Source organism: Maniola jurtina, chromosome 2 (assembly GCF_905333055.1).
Source record: "Maniola jurtina chromosome 2, ilManJurt1.1, whole genome shotgun sequence".
Lineage (NCBI taxonomy): Eukaryota > Metazoa > Arthropoda > Insecta > Lepidoptera > Nymphalidae > Maniola > Maniola jurtina.
The window spans coordinates 12,177,330-12,193,257 of record NC_060030.1 but is presented as its reverse complement, the minus strand read 5'-3'; the positions used below and the strand labels follow the sequence as shown (position 1 = coordinate 12,193,257).

General features: G+C 37.3%; 1 protein-coding gene across 1 annotated transcript; it reads right to left on the bottom strand.

The window, feature by feature from the left end:
• Positions 1-2,025: 2,025 nt before the first annotated feature.
• LOC123874287 (SHC-transforming protein 2) lies at positions 2,026-9,249 on the bottom strand. The gene is made up of 9 exons (XM_045919537.1): positions 8,868-9,249; positions 8,355-8,425; positions 7,702-7,936; positions 6,966-7,129; positions 6,016-6,216; positions 5,523-5,623; positions 5,073-5,239; positions 4,696-4,818; positions 2,026-4,475 (listed from the first exon to the last, which is right to left on the bottom strand). Exons 1-9 carry the CDS (start codon positions 8,961-8,963, stop codon positions 4,347-4,349), a joined length of 1,287 nt encoding a protein of 428 aa, XP_045775493.1. The 5' UTR covers positions 8,964-9,249; the 3' UTR covers positions 2,026-4,346.
• Between the last annotated feature and the right edge of the window lie 6,679 nt (positions 9,250-15,928).

The following is a 15,928-nucleotide window of genomic DNA, read 5'->3' as shown; positions in this document are numbered from 1 at the left end:
GTATTCTGTACAATCGTAGATATTCAGTTGTAAGCAAATCTCTAAACTAAAGGCTGAAATTAATGATAAATAGTAATCAATTAAATTAAAGAAGTACACCTACGTGTAGAAGTTACACCTACGTTGTTATTTGACAAAATAACGTTATACTCGTACTATCGTATCTTATCGATAGATTAATAATTTTAAGCTTATTTCGTGGTTTAATGAGATATTATACTAAAGATAACGGGTACATACCACGATTCATTTGATGGTCTTTATTTGCCGATATTTCGACTTGGTTGTGTAGAGGCATGCAGCCTCTTTTAAGACTGGCAGCTGTGAAGAAAACAACACACTTTGCAGCTGTCACTTAGAGAACACAATTTGGATACGGAACGATTCAAAATATCCTGCTGGCCTGGACGAACCCCGGGCAGCGCATTCAAGGAATTCACCTTAGAAACATCAAGACCGCAACACCTCGGTCTAGCATCAAGCTCCGGCCCTCGTTTTATACCACAGTTTTTATTATAACTACAGCCATATTGTAAATATTTGTTCATATAATACAAAGTGTAAATATGTAAGCAGCATTTCATTTATCAGTAACATTCGCTGCTACAGTTGCATGAGTTGTGGTCATATAAAAACCAAAAAAGTGGCAAATTAAAACCATCAAATCAATCGTGGTGCACATCTACCTGTTACCACAATATAATATACAGATAGATTAATTAATTAAGATATCAATTACTGCTGTTAATTGACAGGCCTCAAAATACTAATGACATTGAAATGCTATAGATGAGTAGGTACATTCTGAATGTGATAGTGGTGGGACTATACCTTTTTAGTAAATAAGGAGACAATTTATAAATTTTATACACACTGAGATATCAGCCTACTGATTCGCTATCAGTAGACACTGATGTCTAACACTGACTGAATGTTAGCCACCAAGCTCATTTGACATTTATTTTTAATCCATTGAAAGTTTTCTACGAAAGATTATCTTAATATCACTCAGTGAAGCAGCAATGTAGCACCAATCAATGTCAAATGAGCTCGGTGGCTATCATTTAGTGATAGACACTGGATAAGCGAATCACCCCAGAACCTTTTCCATGAAGAGCATTATGAGAAGTATAGACCTGTCCATTTAGTTTAGAGATTGGTGTATAACCGAATAAGCACCTATAAAGCTATACAGAGAGCTAACATATTATTTAAGCTTAAAATATGTATATGGAAGTATTTCATTGATTCAGAAATGCAGATTATAGCAAAATAGACACAATAAAAACTCAATACATTTTGGTATTGAAATTGCACAAACTATGAATTAGGCTTTACGCAGACGACCGACATTTTGACACACACACAGTTCGAACTTTATCCACCGAAAAAAGATTGGCTGACGAAAACTTAACGAACGGTTCATACTTTACAATAGGCCTGCTTTAGTCTAAAACGAGCACAATACCCCACGTAAATATTCCATATCGAGTTTTAGAAAGAGGCAGCTTCAGCTGTATCATGCTGCTGTGCAATTCTTTTTTGTGCTCGGAGCGGACGGGCAAAGGCGCAGACCGCAGTACGTTCTAGCATGAATAGCGACCTGCACCTACTTAAAGGCATACTTTTCTGAGAATGCTGATGTGAAATCGGGTTTATTTCAGTCGCTGGGGGTTGTAACTTTAGTCTTCTGGAGGCGATGGACAATGGATCAGAAACGGTCGAAGTGATACAGGGTACTAAAGAACCTGCATACCCCCAAAGAATAAGAAGTTTATTCTAGCACTACATTGAAACCAGAACTAACCCAGCGCTGTATTTAAAATGCCATTGGTGTTACGAACCAGCACTTTAAAAAAGTCGTTATAATTGATAAATTGTCGTGCGCTTAAAATAGTCGACCGTCTGCAACAGCTCTACCGACTTACACTAAATTACCTAACCTTGCCTTCACACTCACAGTACATTTGGTGAAGACTAGCAATTTTATAAAATATCCATACAAAAAAATCACTGCCATTCTTATCTTGGAAGCTCCTTTGGTCAGAAAATGACTTTCCGATATATTAAATAAAAATGGAAGAATGTTATGATTTATCGATACTTATTATTAAAAGTTAATTTCGTATAGTATAAAATACAAAAATAAGTTAAAAATCAGTTTGATAAACAGCCAAGCGTATTATTTTTCAATTCAATTCACATTATGGGACAAACGGTATAATAAATATTACGTACAGTGCTGTCAGGTATACAGAGCTTGATAGTGAAGGGAATGCGTTTGCGCACCATATAGATCGATAAATCAAACGCTGTGCAAGTACAAGGTCATGGTTCTTTTTACCTGACGCCATGCCGTAATATATACTCGATCAACATAATAATATATTTTATTATACATATTACATATTATTTATATAGATCTAACTTTATTAAACTTCATGAGCCCATTTAAAAAATCCATTCTATCAAGAGATGTTCCATACATTCAACGTTTATTATTTAATTAATAAAAGCCATATAAAATTTTCATTCATTTTCAATTCCATAATATCAATAAAATTAATAGGAATGATAAAATATTAATTAATAATTACATATTATTGATTTTATTACTCAGCAAGATTAAGAATAAGGAATTAATGAATTATTTTCAAAAGAATTCAGCTAAAGAACTCTAATAATAATTACTATATTACCTATTCTAATAATATTAAACTGTTTTTCACTGGGTCTAAGATAACCGTAATTCGCAATCATCTCTGATTGGCTAGTCTTTTCCGCTAAACGCACGGTCACAGCAAGAATACCATATTTTCAACCAATCACAACAGTTGAGATTGTAGTAATATATAATTAACATAACTTTCGCAATGATCTTAAATCATGCAACATAATATGTATTAAAATATGGTAGACATTAATGTTGTCTTTAATACCAATAAGATTAAATATTGCTATACAGTATTGCCTATAATTCAGATATATTACACAAAGATTATATCATTTATAACCTACGGTCGACGTTAATCTAAAAGGATTATTTATAAAGGTTTTCTAAAGGCACATCTACAGGTCGACGTTTTGAAGCGAAGTGCTATTTTTTATTTAAGAATGTAGCACCTTTGCAGTTATACGCAAATCACTTAACTAAATTGAGAATTGAGAGATCTAAAAGTAGTATAATACGTACATTTTGAGAACTCACTCGCCATATTTGCTGGATGTCAAACTGGCATGTCAAAAGTACGATTTCGGTCCTGAATTTAACTTATTTTTGACGTGACAGTTGACACAGAGCAAACATGACGAGTGAGTTCTCAAAATGTATGTATAATACATTGATATAATCCTTTTCCACAGGGAACATTGTTCAGTTAAGAGATTTTTGTATAACAGAATAGGTGCTAATGTACAACTTTCAACAATAGAACTAAGGAGGAAATTATTCATTTGCGTATTCCTCAGTTAACTATAAAACTGTAACTTTAGGTTCAACTTTTATGTTACAAATATCCTGCATATAAAAGTTGAACCTAGTTTGTTTTTATTGCACGTTTAATTTAACTACGAAGTCAAATGACACAACGAATATCTAATTTTAATATTTCTAACAAACTAATTTTAGGTACAACTAGCAGACAGCATGTTCGCGAAATCCAAGAATAAGGTGAAAGTATACCAGTGTTGTATTTTTATTCATGCTGCCTCAGTACTTTATTTGGTTGGGGAATATGATTATTCACGGAGTTTTCGAGCTTACGTACTTTGCAAAATAAGGAATCTTGCGTTTTCATACAATTATACTGAAGCGTAACTTATACATATTTGCAAAAGTTCGCGTTTTTTTTTTTGGATTTAATTTTCAACTTTTTGGAGGTTTGTGCGATAAAAATTTTACAGTATATAAAGATGGAATGGAATAGCGAGTTTGCCATTTATATTCTCTAAAATATTTTCTCCCACGCACTGATGTCCTCGGCTGTCCAAGGAAGGACGTGAGTATATACCGGGTTATTAGAACGGGCGTCCTCAGCACCAAGACTGAATGGGCGGACACTATATGAAGTTTTTATTATCCTCGTAGCTAGTTTATGTTATCATTTTGGATTTCAGTCGCGGAATTTTCATAATTATTTATTTCGAAAGGTAATTTTATTCAATTAATTCCAAATAAAAAAATTATAGATCTGTTTTATGTACAATATTAAACTTCTTGATTTCTTGTAAATGATCCCCCAAATGGATATATTCTGTCCCCCCCAATCTCGTGTTGTTGCATAGTTCATTGTCCCCGGTTAGCTGAGAGTGTACCGAGGGCGGGGGTGGGTGCGGGTGTGCGGGGCTCAGGAGGGGCGCGGCACGGGCGCCCGCAGCAGCAAGGCGGAGTCGGCGGACACGATGGGCAGCTCGTTGCTGCAGTGGTACTTGATGAGGTGTGGGACACTCTCGAAAACGCGGTCTTTTGTCCGCACCTACAATATGTAGTAACATTTTTTTAAACATATAATTTCCTATCATAATAATCACTTTAAAAGTCAAAATGGTTTTAAAATGGCATAATCTGTTAATTTAAATGCTAAACCAAATTCTCCAAAGGCTGTTGTTATCATAACCCTTCCTTTTGGTTTTGCCTTAGCCGGGTAAGTAAACACAAATAGTTCTAGTAATTAAAACTTATAATACAATACTTACGACTCCATTTGGATCGACTAGTAGCAGATGTTTATGCGCGCCGCGCCGAGCCCCCGTCAGCACGAACTGTCCGGGACACGCGGTGGACTGCCGCACCAGGAACTCGCCCTCTTCCACCACCAACTGAATAAGAGCTATTTGTAAGTGTACATACAATAAAAGATCCATAAAGCAGGGAGTGATTATGAAATTATTTTAAAAGATTTTCTCATTAAAACTTCCTTCTCCAACTGCTGAAAGGCAGCCTGCCGCACCTTTTTCACATTTGGCTCTGGAGGACTAGACTAGAGTAACTTACTCTCGCATTATCACTTGCGCGATGGACAACAATTGGTGCCGTCGTGAACGGCTCTGGGAAACTAGACTAGTAAACTTACCCTCTCAGCAGCACTCCTGGATATGGGTCCGTGGTACCACGGCTCTCGCGCCAGCAGTGCGGCTTGCGCTGTGGGCGACAACGTCGGGGGGATCTCTTCCGCTGGTGAAGACGATGTTGCGGGTGACGTCGACGTCGCGGATGACACTGGTGCCGCTGTGAATGGCTCTGGAAATAGCAGGTTAATTATAAGAATTTAAAAAAAATGTTCCATTTTCCCAACCCTACATTTCCTAGACAAGTCAAGTCAAGAGTGAAGCAAGCACACTCCATTTAAGCTGCATCATCACTTGCCAGCAAATCTTGTTGTAACTGAACATCTACCCGTGCGAAGCCGGGGCGAGTCGCTACTTAGTCCATAAATTTAAAAAAAACCGTCATCAGAAATACCGCACCTAAAGATGTTTCACTTTGAAAAGGGTTATTCGGGGCTCAAAAATTATTGTCTTACGCATATCAAAGATGTCCGTGTGGTGGTTGGGCAGCAGCGCCGTGGGCGGCGTGCGCGGCGGCGGCGTCTGGTTCACGTAGTGGCGCACGCTCTCCTCGCAACTGTTCATAAAAATTCAAGTAATGAGCACTAAAGTATCAAATAAGTTAGATCTAATGAGTTGTCAAAATTGCTGGGCTCACGCCAAAAACCAACTTATTCAGTTTTTCTGTCAAGAAATTCTCAGTAGCAGCCCAGAATTAAGCGTTTATTGAACTTACATCCTTCGTGCCTCAGGTAGCACGTGAACCCTTGGTCCTGAGCCTGAACTATCTTTCTGATTGGATTGTTATAGTATTAAAGTGATACTATAACAATGTGTATGTGTGCACTCACACAATCAGAAAAATAATCTTCATGAAAGAGAATACCTATAACGTGAGCATGAAGAAAAAAGAAAGGAAGCGACGCGCTTCCACCACCCGCGGGGGGAGGGGGGTTTAGATCAACTCACGAGGATACAGGCGGAAGAGACTGCAGCGGCGGCGGCGGCGGGTGGCGGTGCGAGGCGGGCTCGGGCGGCGGGATCTTGTCGGGCATGTCGTTGTAGTACTCCCGGTAGTCGCGGTCGCGCTCCTCCGCCCCGCCCGCCGCCTCGCCCGCGCCGTGCATGCCGCCCGTACCGCAAACACCACGCGTACCGTTTAAGTTTAGTCTGAAAAGACATGAGTTACAGAGAATACAGATATTTTGATGCGACACACGCCTACAGAAGCGCAGCGCTTTTGAATACAATCAAACCCTTCTTTGTTTACTACAGCGACTCAAAGCTGCGCCAGCTTCGCGGCTGCGCACCTTCAGTTGTCTCGTCTAATCATCTTATGCTAAAAGCAGATTTACTGATTTTTGTTTAAAAATATACAAGATGTTTTCATATGTAACATGCAATAAATTCATGGAAACTATGATAACATGTTGTATGAATCAATAACAATGTACCAATTAACACTATAAGGTAGTAGGTACACGAAGTTTATAAAGTGGGCCAGGCTCTGTGACTCATTTGAGGAAAAAGTTCAAAGTAAAATTCAGCTTGATGTCGACTGTTACGAGTATGTCAACATACATCCTACAATGACATGATATGACCCATTTATAGGTTTAAAATATATCTGTGATAACTAAGTCTTTGGTAGTACAAATTATATCTATTCCTTGTCTTTTTGGACATGTCCTTTTTGTCTTGAAAGAATTTGAGACCTAGTAAGTATGCCTCTTCGTTGGGTTGTGTTCTTTTACTAGCGACTTAGACCATATGGGATTTATGTTTTAAAGTCGAACTTGGATCATATTTTTTCTAGTAAAGTTGGCCAGAAAATTGTAAAAATAGAATTTAACCATTCAAAATATCAATTTATTACATGACTAAAAATAGTCAGATTGATAAAAATTTAGATAACTCACGATTGGGGCTTAGTAAGGAACTCTTTAAAACGTAGTTCAAATGCCTGCCCAATGGTTGCTATCACATCTTGCGCGAGACGGCCGCCACATTCCAGTACATAGCATGCTCGCCATTCTGTGGGCGGCGCAGACTTCGCTACGTACGCCACAAAGTCCAGGGAATCCTGGAATGAATAAGTAAAATTTCATTGTGATGAGGATAGTTTCATCATTGAAAATGATGGGGCTTGATAAAATAAATGATTTGTTAAGATAGATTTCTATTCTTCTTCTTTATAATAAATACACTATGGTTGTCTATTATATGAAATTGCTATTTTGATTAGTTTTAAAACATTATATGTTAATTAATTTGTTATATTTTTAAAATCTTAAAGTATTCTTTACAACACAAAATATAATATCAGGATTACACTTCGTAAATTGTTTCACTTATGAATATAACCAACCTATTCCCTGGTTTATACAACTTTAGTTGTTAACTAATACAAAGAGCTTTGTTAAATATAGTGTATCTTTGTAAAATTTTAAATACATTTCAAGTATGTATAAAATGAGAACGCATACCCTACCTTACATCTGATAGCCAATTAAATTTCAGTGCTCGGCTTCTAAAGGGGAGCAGCCTTTACACAACATTTTACTGTCAACTAATTTGGTAAAAGTCCTTGAACTGCTCAGAGCAGTCTGCACACAGATCACGCAGAGAAAAGTATATACAAAACTAAAAACTAACCTGATCACCACCAGATGCAAAAGAGACCCGAGGCATGTCATGTCTAGCAATTGTTTCACCACCCTCTAAAGCAGCTAGGGTTATAGCTCTTGAGGATACAGTGAGAGCTACATTTGAGCCCGAATGAGACATTCTAGGTCTCACAGCCAGGGCATTGGCGGCTGCCTGGCACACTCTACGTTTTTTGTCTGCCGAGCGCAGGCCTGCTGCTGCACAGACTCTTGCGATGCATTCTCTGTTGATAGAAAGAAATTTCAAGTTTCAATGACTTCTTTTCTTATTTCAGGATAGTCTTGTGCTTCAAAAAAAGTTTAACGCAAACAATGTCTTGCCTAGAAGATGCATATTCACTCTTTCCTGGAAGGTACTAGAGTTATATGTGAAAGGAAACACGGACACCAGAAAGGCATTCCAAACCTTAGTGGTCTGTATGAAATATTAAACAAAAATGTTTAGTTTGGTAGATTGGATGTTGATTACATAAGGTTGCTAAAGCTCATAGTTTCGCACTGTTCTTAGGTAGAATGGCAAAGAAGGAACAAAACTGGGAAGTTCCTGAACACACTTTCAGAAAAAAAAACTTCTCAGAAACATTGTATTATTTTATAACATGTCAATATATAATTCATGAATATCAGATATGTTATACTTACTTTGCAACTTGTGATCTTGTCTCAAAATCTAACTTTTTCATAGATGTGAGAACTTCCATACAGCCAATATACTGTAATAAGAAAAAAAAATGTGTCTACTTTCTAAATAAACATAAAATGGGTGATAACTCCAGGATTTTTTAGACTTTACTTAGATTTTTTAGACTTGATTGGAATTTTGAGACTTCACTGACTCCGTATCACACTAATTGCTGTCGATTTATAGTGACAATTTCATACTAGACCTTGCTTTCATCATAACTTTGATTTTAATAAATCATAAGTTTGATACTAAGTAAAACTATTGTAAGTACTTATACAAAATAAAATACCAATAGTTATATGATTAGACTTCTAATCATGCTGCATAATGTGAAATTGTTTAGAGGGAGTTCTGTTGTGAAGGACTAGTACTATCCATGGTTCAAATCCGAAATCCATCTCAAAAATTTACTTATTTATGTCAAAATTTTGTGCACTATGCATGTAGTTGAATAAGTCTTGTATACATACCCTTACAGCATAAGTAATGCCATCAGTAGCCAACACAGAGTCTGGGTGGAGCCACCCTCGCGCCGGTTTCGCCACAAAAGGCCCGCTGTCCCCCATATCACCAAATATGCACTCGACTGATACCGGAACACTAGTTTCCTTCACACTTCAACTCCTATTAGCTATTCTAAATACGATTTCATTGTGATTCAAATCTATGCAGTGTTCCTCCTGGTATGGTTAGTTTGTAAATCAACTTTTTTACACTCCACAGTCCACTTCCACTTATCAGAAATTATAGTCAATATCGTCGTTTTAATGAGGAGTGTGTGAATTATCGCTTTTAATAGAATTTTTTAATAATTTATCGTTCTTTTAAATTTTTTATCTAAAAACTTTTGACTTTGACATTTCAAGTCAAAACGAAATTTGACAGTTGTTTGACATCCCAGATCCCAGACGAATAACCATCAATTTAATCAATGATCAATAACACTCTAAGTTTTTTTTAAGGTTTCTAATAGTTCATTACACAGTCCGGTTCACCACACACGGAAATATTGTTTATATATATCGACCTTAATTTTTTTTTTTTAATTTTTTTTTTAATTAAACTATCAAGGCGAGGCGAGAGGGCGCCAAATTTAAATTCACGATAGAGAGTGAGAGTCCGGAATCCGAGGGTATACCGGACGTGGAGAATATTAGTAAAACTGCTAATTTTTGAGGTTACAAGTTTGAACGTCAATTAGAGCATATTTTATTAGTAGGTAGAACCCGTTAATCTAATCCTACCTAGTTCTATGAATAAAACCAATTATTTTTAGTCATTCTTAACGCACGTTAGCGGTTAATAAATAGTATGCGGTAGACGCGCTATGCAATTAGATATCCATACTTCCCTTATTATATTAGTTATGCAAAAGTGTACCTGTCTGTGTGTTTGCTAGATTTTCACGGCCCGCCCGTTTAACCGATTTTGGCGTGGTACAAGAGATACTTGTGTCCTGGGAACGGACATTTTTTTTCTTCTGGCTTTACACAGATTAGTAGAGGGAACGGGCATAAGCATACATTTTGTCCCGGAAAATCAAAGAGTTCCTACGGCTTTTCAAAAAACTTAACTATTCCTCGTAGGCACAAAAATAACTTGCATTCCACTTTATATTCCGTTAACTTAGGATTTAAAAAATCTAAATCCACGCTGCGTAACTACAGGTAATTTTGTCATGGGTACTTTGATCTTAGAGGATACTTGTCAACAAGCCCCCGTCGATTTCCTACGTATGATATTATTGTTCTTATCTCTATTTGCCCTGGTTCGTGCATTCTCGGTTCCTAGATCGGTACATTTGTGATATCCAATTCAAATTGCTGTGATTGGCTGAATTTACCATGTTCTTGCTGCGACAGTGAGTTTGAGCCACTAGCGGAACAATGTTAGCCGGTCAGAAATGATTGCAATTAGTCAACCTGTTTGACGTCCGTGTTCTGTTTTCGATTACAAAAAAGCAAAAATTGTTGTTGCAATCATCAATTTTAGCAAATAGTGAAAGAGAGTCGGCCAATCAGAGGTCACAACTACCGCCACACTTTCTGTCAAACTTTGGCAGTAGGCCTGCCGAGTAATGAAAACAAATTTTTCATTCTGTCTAGGTGTAGGGTAGGTGTAGGGTTGCCACCTGCCTCTTTTAGATTTACAGGCTACCACCATCAAAAATACGGGGTTTAGATTTGTTTACGGGAGACATTGTTTCTTATATATTGTTGTATTATTGTATTGTTTATTATTGTATTTGAAGAAATAGGCGGTGGTTCTCTCTGAAAGCTTATTTAGATATTTCAGTTTATTTGTATGTTTTGTATTTTTTCTCTGTATGTTGCCGGGTCTTGATCGGTGAACTGTGTTTGCAATGTGGTTTTAAATAAAAGATTATTTATTTATTTCAATAGCTTTTAAAAACTCTTCATTTTGTAAAACAAAATGCATGTTAACTTAAAATTACATTTAACTTGTAATTCCACCTTCAAAGTATCAATACCATGGCCGTAGCCAGGAATTGATTTCGGGAGAGGTTTTATCAGGGCCGGAACTGAATCCTGTCATGAGGAAAAATACGTTCGCTCAACTTTATGGGCTAATTACCTGGTTAGTTGAATTTCGCCTTTCAATTTGATAGTGGAATAAAATACAACAATGAAAAAGCGCAGCGCAGTGAGCGTAAGTGTTTTTGGTTCAATACAGAAAAAAATAAGTGAAAGGGAAACGAGTTTAGCCATAGCAAGATAATCTTTACCAAAATTTTGATACTTACTATTCAGAGGTAACTTGCACCCCAGAAACGAACATAAGCTTTTTATCCCGGAAAATCCCCCACGGAATTTTTAAAAACCTAAATTCATGCAGACGAAATTGCGGGGCATACACCAAGTAATACAAATTCAAAACGCGAGTGAAGCGAGCGCAAAATGTTTGATATATTTCCAAAAAAAATTGTTAAGCAAATGCAAGAAATAGTGTAAGTATTATTTTAGGTTTAGGTTTTTGACGGTCTCCCAGACGCAGTGGCCATTTCTAAATTTCTGGTCTGGTGGGAGGCTTGGGTCATGGCTAGTTATATGGTTAGTATGGCCCTACCGGCCAAGAAATTAGACTGCACTATTACCACTAGGAGAGATTAAAGTCAAGGGCTAACTTGTATAAAAAAAGGCTTAGATCCTAAAACCAACCTCCGCCTCTTTGGCTACGGCCATGATCAAAATCGAGTGGGTTTCGGCTACGCAGGTATTATTCTACGCATTGTCGCACAAGGAAAATATGTATTCTTTCTACTGGACATAACGTCAGCGTTTGGTTTCGCAAGCCAGCCCGGCTGAATTTGTAAAAAACCGGCCAAGTGCGAGTCAGACTCACGCACCGAGGGTTCCGTATTCGGGTATTTTTTTTCGACATTTTACACAAGAAATCAAAACTGTTATGCATTAAAAAAAATATGCATAAAAATAAATAAAAATCTGTCTTAGAATGTACTGGTAAAGTCCTTTCATATAATAACCCACTTGATTTAATATTTCATCATCATCATCATCATCATCAGCCTGTGGACGTCCACTGCTGGACATAGGCCTTCCCTAAAGAGCGCCACCACACCCGGTCCTCAGCCTTCCTCATCCAGCCACTTCCCGCCAGCCGCTTAATATCATCGGTCCATCGTGCTGGAGGGCGTCCCACACTACGTTTGCTTAAACGCGGTCTCCACTCAAGGACTTTCCGGCTCCAACGGCCATCGCCTCTACGACAAGCATGGCCTGCCCACTGCCACTTCAGCTTGCTAATAGTTTGGGCTATGTCAGTGACCTTGGTTCTCCTGCGGATCTCCTCATTTCGGATCTTATCCCTCAAGGAAACTCCTAACATAGCCCTCTCCATAGCTCGCTGAGCAACTTTGAATTTGTGGACAAGGCCGTTTGTCAGTGTCCACGTTTCAGCACCATAGGTGAGGACGGGAAGGACACACTGGTTAAAGACTTTTGTTTTCAGGCATTGAGGAATTGACGATGAGAAGACTTGACTTAATTTCCCAAAAGCTGCCCAACCTAGCCGAATTCTTCTGTTGGCTTCCTCGTCGATTTAATATTTAGTTACTTTGAAAATTGAAAATACTAATATTTGTTCATGAACACATGACAGACGAAGAGACGGACAGATGGACAGATGGACAGACAGACAGACGGACAGACGGAAAGACAGACAGACGGACAGACAGACAGACAGCGAATTGATCCTATTTCCTTTTTGCTTTTGAGGTACGGAACCCTAAAAATATTTAGTTTTATTTGCCTCATATTTTATTTTCATAATTACGGGTTTCTGTATCCTGAAATACCAACCAGTAACCAGTAAAATACGGGGCCTCTGGCAACCCTACTCGGAAATCACTGTCACATTCAAGTTAATGTCAAATATTTTGTTTTCGATTACAGAAAGCTGCATCAATCATTATTAAAATATTTTATTTGTTGTGATTGGCTGAATTTTTGAGTTTCAGCCAATAAACAGACTGTTTGCCAATTAAACGTCATAACAATATAAATGCCAGAAAGTTTAACCAAATAAAACAAACTTAATGAGAACTTAGTGAGAATGCAAACGGCACACAATTTATAATACATATTATGTTAGTCGTATATAATAGATATTATAGTAGTCGTTCACTTTGGTAATAGTCAGATTGTCATCAGTAAAGTTGATATTGGTTGATGTATCGTAAATTAGGTATTGTTTCGGTGACAAATATTTTTATAATCTATTTATCTTTGAACAGAATGGAATAGAATGAAATGGAATGGAATACAATGATTAATTTTTATTCCTGTAAACTTTTAGGTAAACTTCAAAGTGTTTTTGAATGGTCAGAAAAATTTACCACTGGTTCGGAATGCCGTTCCTACGTTTCTAGGGTTTCGTACCTCAAAACGAAAAACAGAACTCTTATAGGATCACTTTGTTGTCTATCTCTCTGTCTGTCGAGTGTGTCAAGAAAACCTCTAGGGTACTTCCCGTTGACTCAAAACCATGAAATTTGGCAGGTAACCTAACTGCGTAATTTTGGCTAGTTTTTTTAATCGATAAAGAAAGTTTGCGACATTGTTCAATAAAAAATTTGGATTCCAACTCCTCAATCCTGATGTTGCAGGGGACCTGACTACTAAAGCTAATGGGATTTAAAAAGTGTTGATTATTAATTGATATTGAAGGTATCTATACCAAGTAAATACTTTGTCGTTGACCTCAACCCTGATGCTGTAAGAAATTGCATTCCTAAATCCTGGTGATCCCTCGGGATTTGAAAAGGATCATCCGTTTAAATGTTCTTACGTGATACAGAAACAAGTTGCATCCCGGGGACGGGCTATTACGGAGAGGCAACTTTTGTTCTGGGAAATGAAAGGATCGGGATTTTCAAAAACCTAAATCCACGCGAGCAAAGCTGTGGGCATTAGCTAGTTGTAAATATATTTAAAAGCTACTATAAGATAATAAATAAGGTACTTATTTCCTTATATTTTTATTGTATGGCAGCGCGCGGTTTTGAATTATAAATTGCACGTCCTGTCCTTTTCTGTAATACATTTTTTTCTCAATATCTATCGCTTTATCTCATAGCAAGAGTCCGTAAGACATAATACAGTGAATATAGGCAAAATATACAATTTTTGCAGTTTCCACGTCAGTACCTGTCGAATTTTTCTAACAGTGTAAGCAGCAGAGTTGAGTTTACCATCAAGTGTTGATATGTGGGTGTTCCATAGAAGCTTTGCATCTAACGTTATACCGAGAAACACGGGGTTCTCCTTTATTTTCAACATATGATTATTAATCAATGAATTTATGTCATTTAAGGTCCTGGTATTGGGCAGTGTGAATTGAACACACTTAGATTTCTTTGCATTTGGAATTGATTTGGAAGTAAATTGTTAGCAATAAATCAGAGAGTGACCTGTGATATGGCATTACATATAGTATACATTGTCAAAAATTATAATATTAAAGCTGTGCGTATTGCGTGAGGAATAGGTTGCAAGAGAGTTGCAACTTGCAGGGTTTGATGCATGCGCTATTGCCAGCAAACATGAGACATATTTTTATCTACAGGCAACGTCTGAGTAGGTAACGCATACGTCTAACGCAAGTTCAAATGTACCAGTGTATTTAGTTAGACCTATCGACAAGTTTAGAGTCGGGTGTAGTTTAAATGTGGCCCGTGTGTTTAGACCAGTTTAGACTGTCAGTTCCGCCCCCCGTCACCGTCGGGGGTTGGTCGTCCCCCGCACCTCACCACCCCTCTTGCAGAAATCGAGACAGCACGAAATTTTCAAGATTTCTGGGTGTAATTTCTGGTTTTCGTAGTTCCAACATAATTATAACAATATAAAATATATAACGATAATTTTTTTACTGCATGATATTCATTAAATTTTCTAGGTCTGTGGTTTTTCCAAATTTCATTAAATTGCTTCGTTGTCTAGAAAAACGAGCACAAAGTCTGGCCTTTTTTTAAAGAAAAATACAAATCTTTGAACCCCTGTAATTTTAAAACTACATATTTTTAGAAAAATCTAAAACACCACAGACACAGATATTAGTTTCTAGACTATGTCTGCAAAATTTCATGGACTTTGGTTGCTTAATATTCAAATGAAATGGGAACTACGATTGTATGGAGTAAGTGACGGAGAGAGCTCTGTTAACTATGACAAAGTAAAGGACCCCTTATAAAAATATTGCAGTTGTTTAGAAGGAACGTAAGATGAGATCAGAGGTGACATCTTGTGACTACTTGTGAGCGTATTGCAACTCGAGAGGGTCGCAACTCGCAACCTCGTTGAACCAGCATTTCTAAGTGATAGATAGATTCCTCGTTTCTGATTCTCTCACTCAAGACGTTTATTTCATATTCTTAGGTCAATAATTGTGGCTCTTATGAAAAGTCAAGACTCTACCAGAAAGCTGCTTCTATCAGTAGAAGTTGCGTAGAAGCACGTAGAGTGGATAGAAGAATGCCGGACGTCAGTTAATAAAAAATAAAATCCACTACTTCACTAAAACATTCCTAACTGAGTGTAACCTACCTATTTGTGTCAGTAAGCTCAGTTATTTAGAGCTCGGCTGGCAGGGTAGTTGCCCTTTAACGTACTTTCCCATTATCTCGCTAGTCCATAAAAATGAAACGTGGGCGCCATTATTTTCCATGAACAAAGACTCTTTTGACGCCTTTTACACCTATTAGAGAAAATTGCGGCGTTTTACAAATCATGATTCGTTTTGCGGAAATGACAATCAATTTTTTTTATTGCTTCACTAGAGTAGTTCGCTATGAGTTCGCTCTGGCTAGAGTCAGAATGAACTCATTAAGCTAGAGTTGGCGACTAGACAAAAGAGACATTATACATACCATAAGAGACCTATAGGTAAAAAGAAAAATTACAATTATAGGTAATAAATTAATTTTAAACTCAATAGTTGGAGCTTACCAATCGGCAGCGATGGTTACAGGACAACAATTTAATTGGTTTTGGGT

Coding starts and splice junctions, on each gene's coding strand:
- LOC123874287 (XM_045919537.1), bottom strand. CDS start 8,963: ATGGGGGACAGCGGGCCTTTTGTGGCGAAACCGGCGCGAGGGTGGCTC. Junction 7,130..7,701: donor TTGCATCTGGTGGTGATCAG/GTTAGTTTTTAG, acceptor TATTCATTCCAG/GATTCCCTGGACTTTGTGGC. Junction 5,624..6,015: donor TCTCTTCCGCCTGTATCCTC/GTGAGTTGATCT, acceptor TTTTATGAACAG/TTGCGAGGAGAGCGTGCGCC.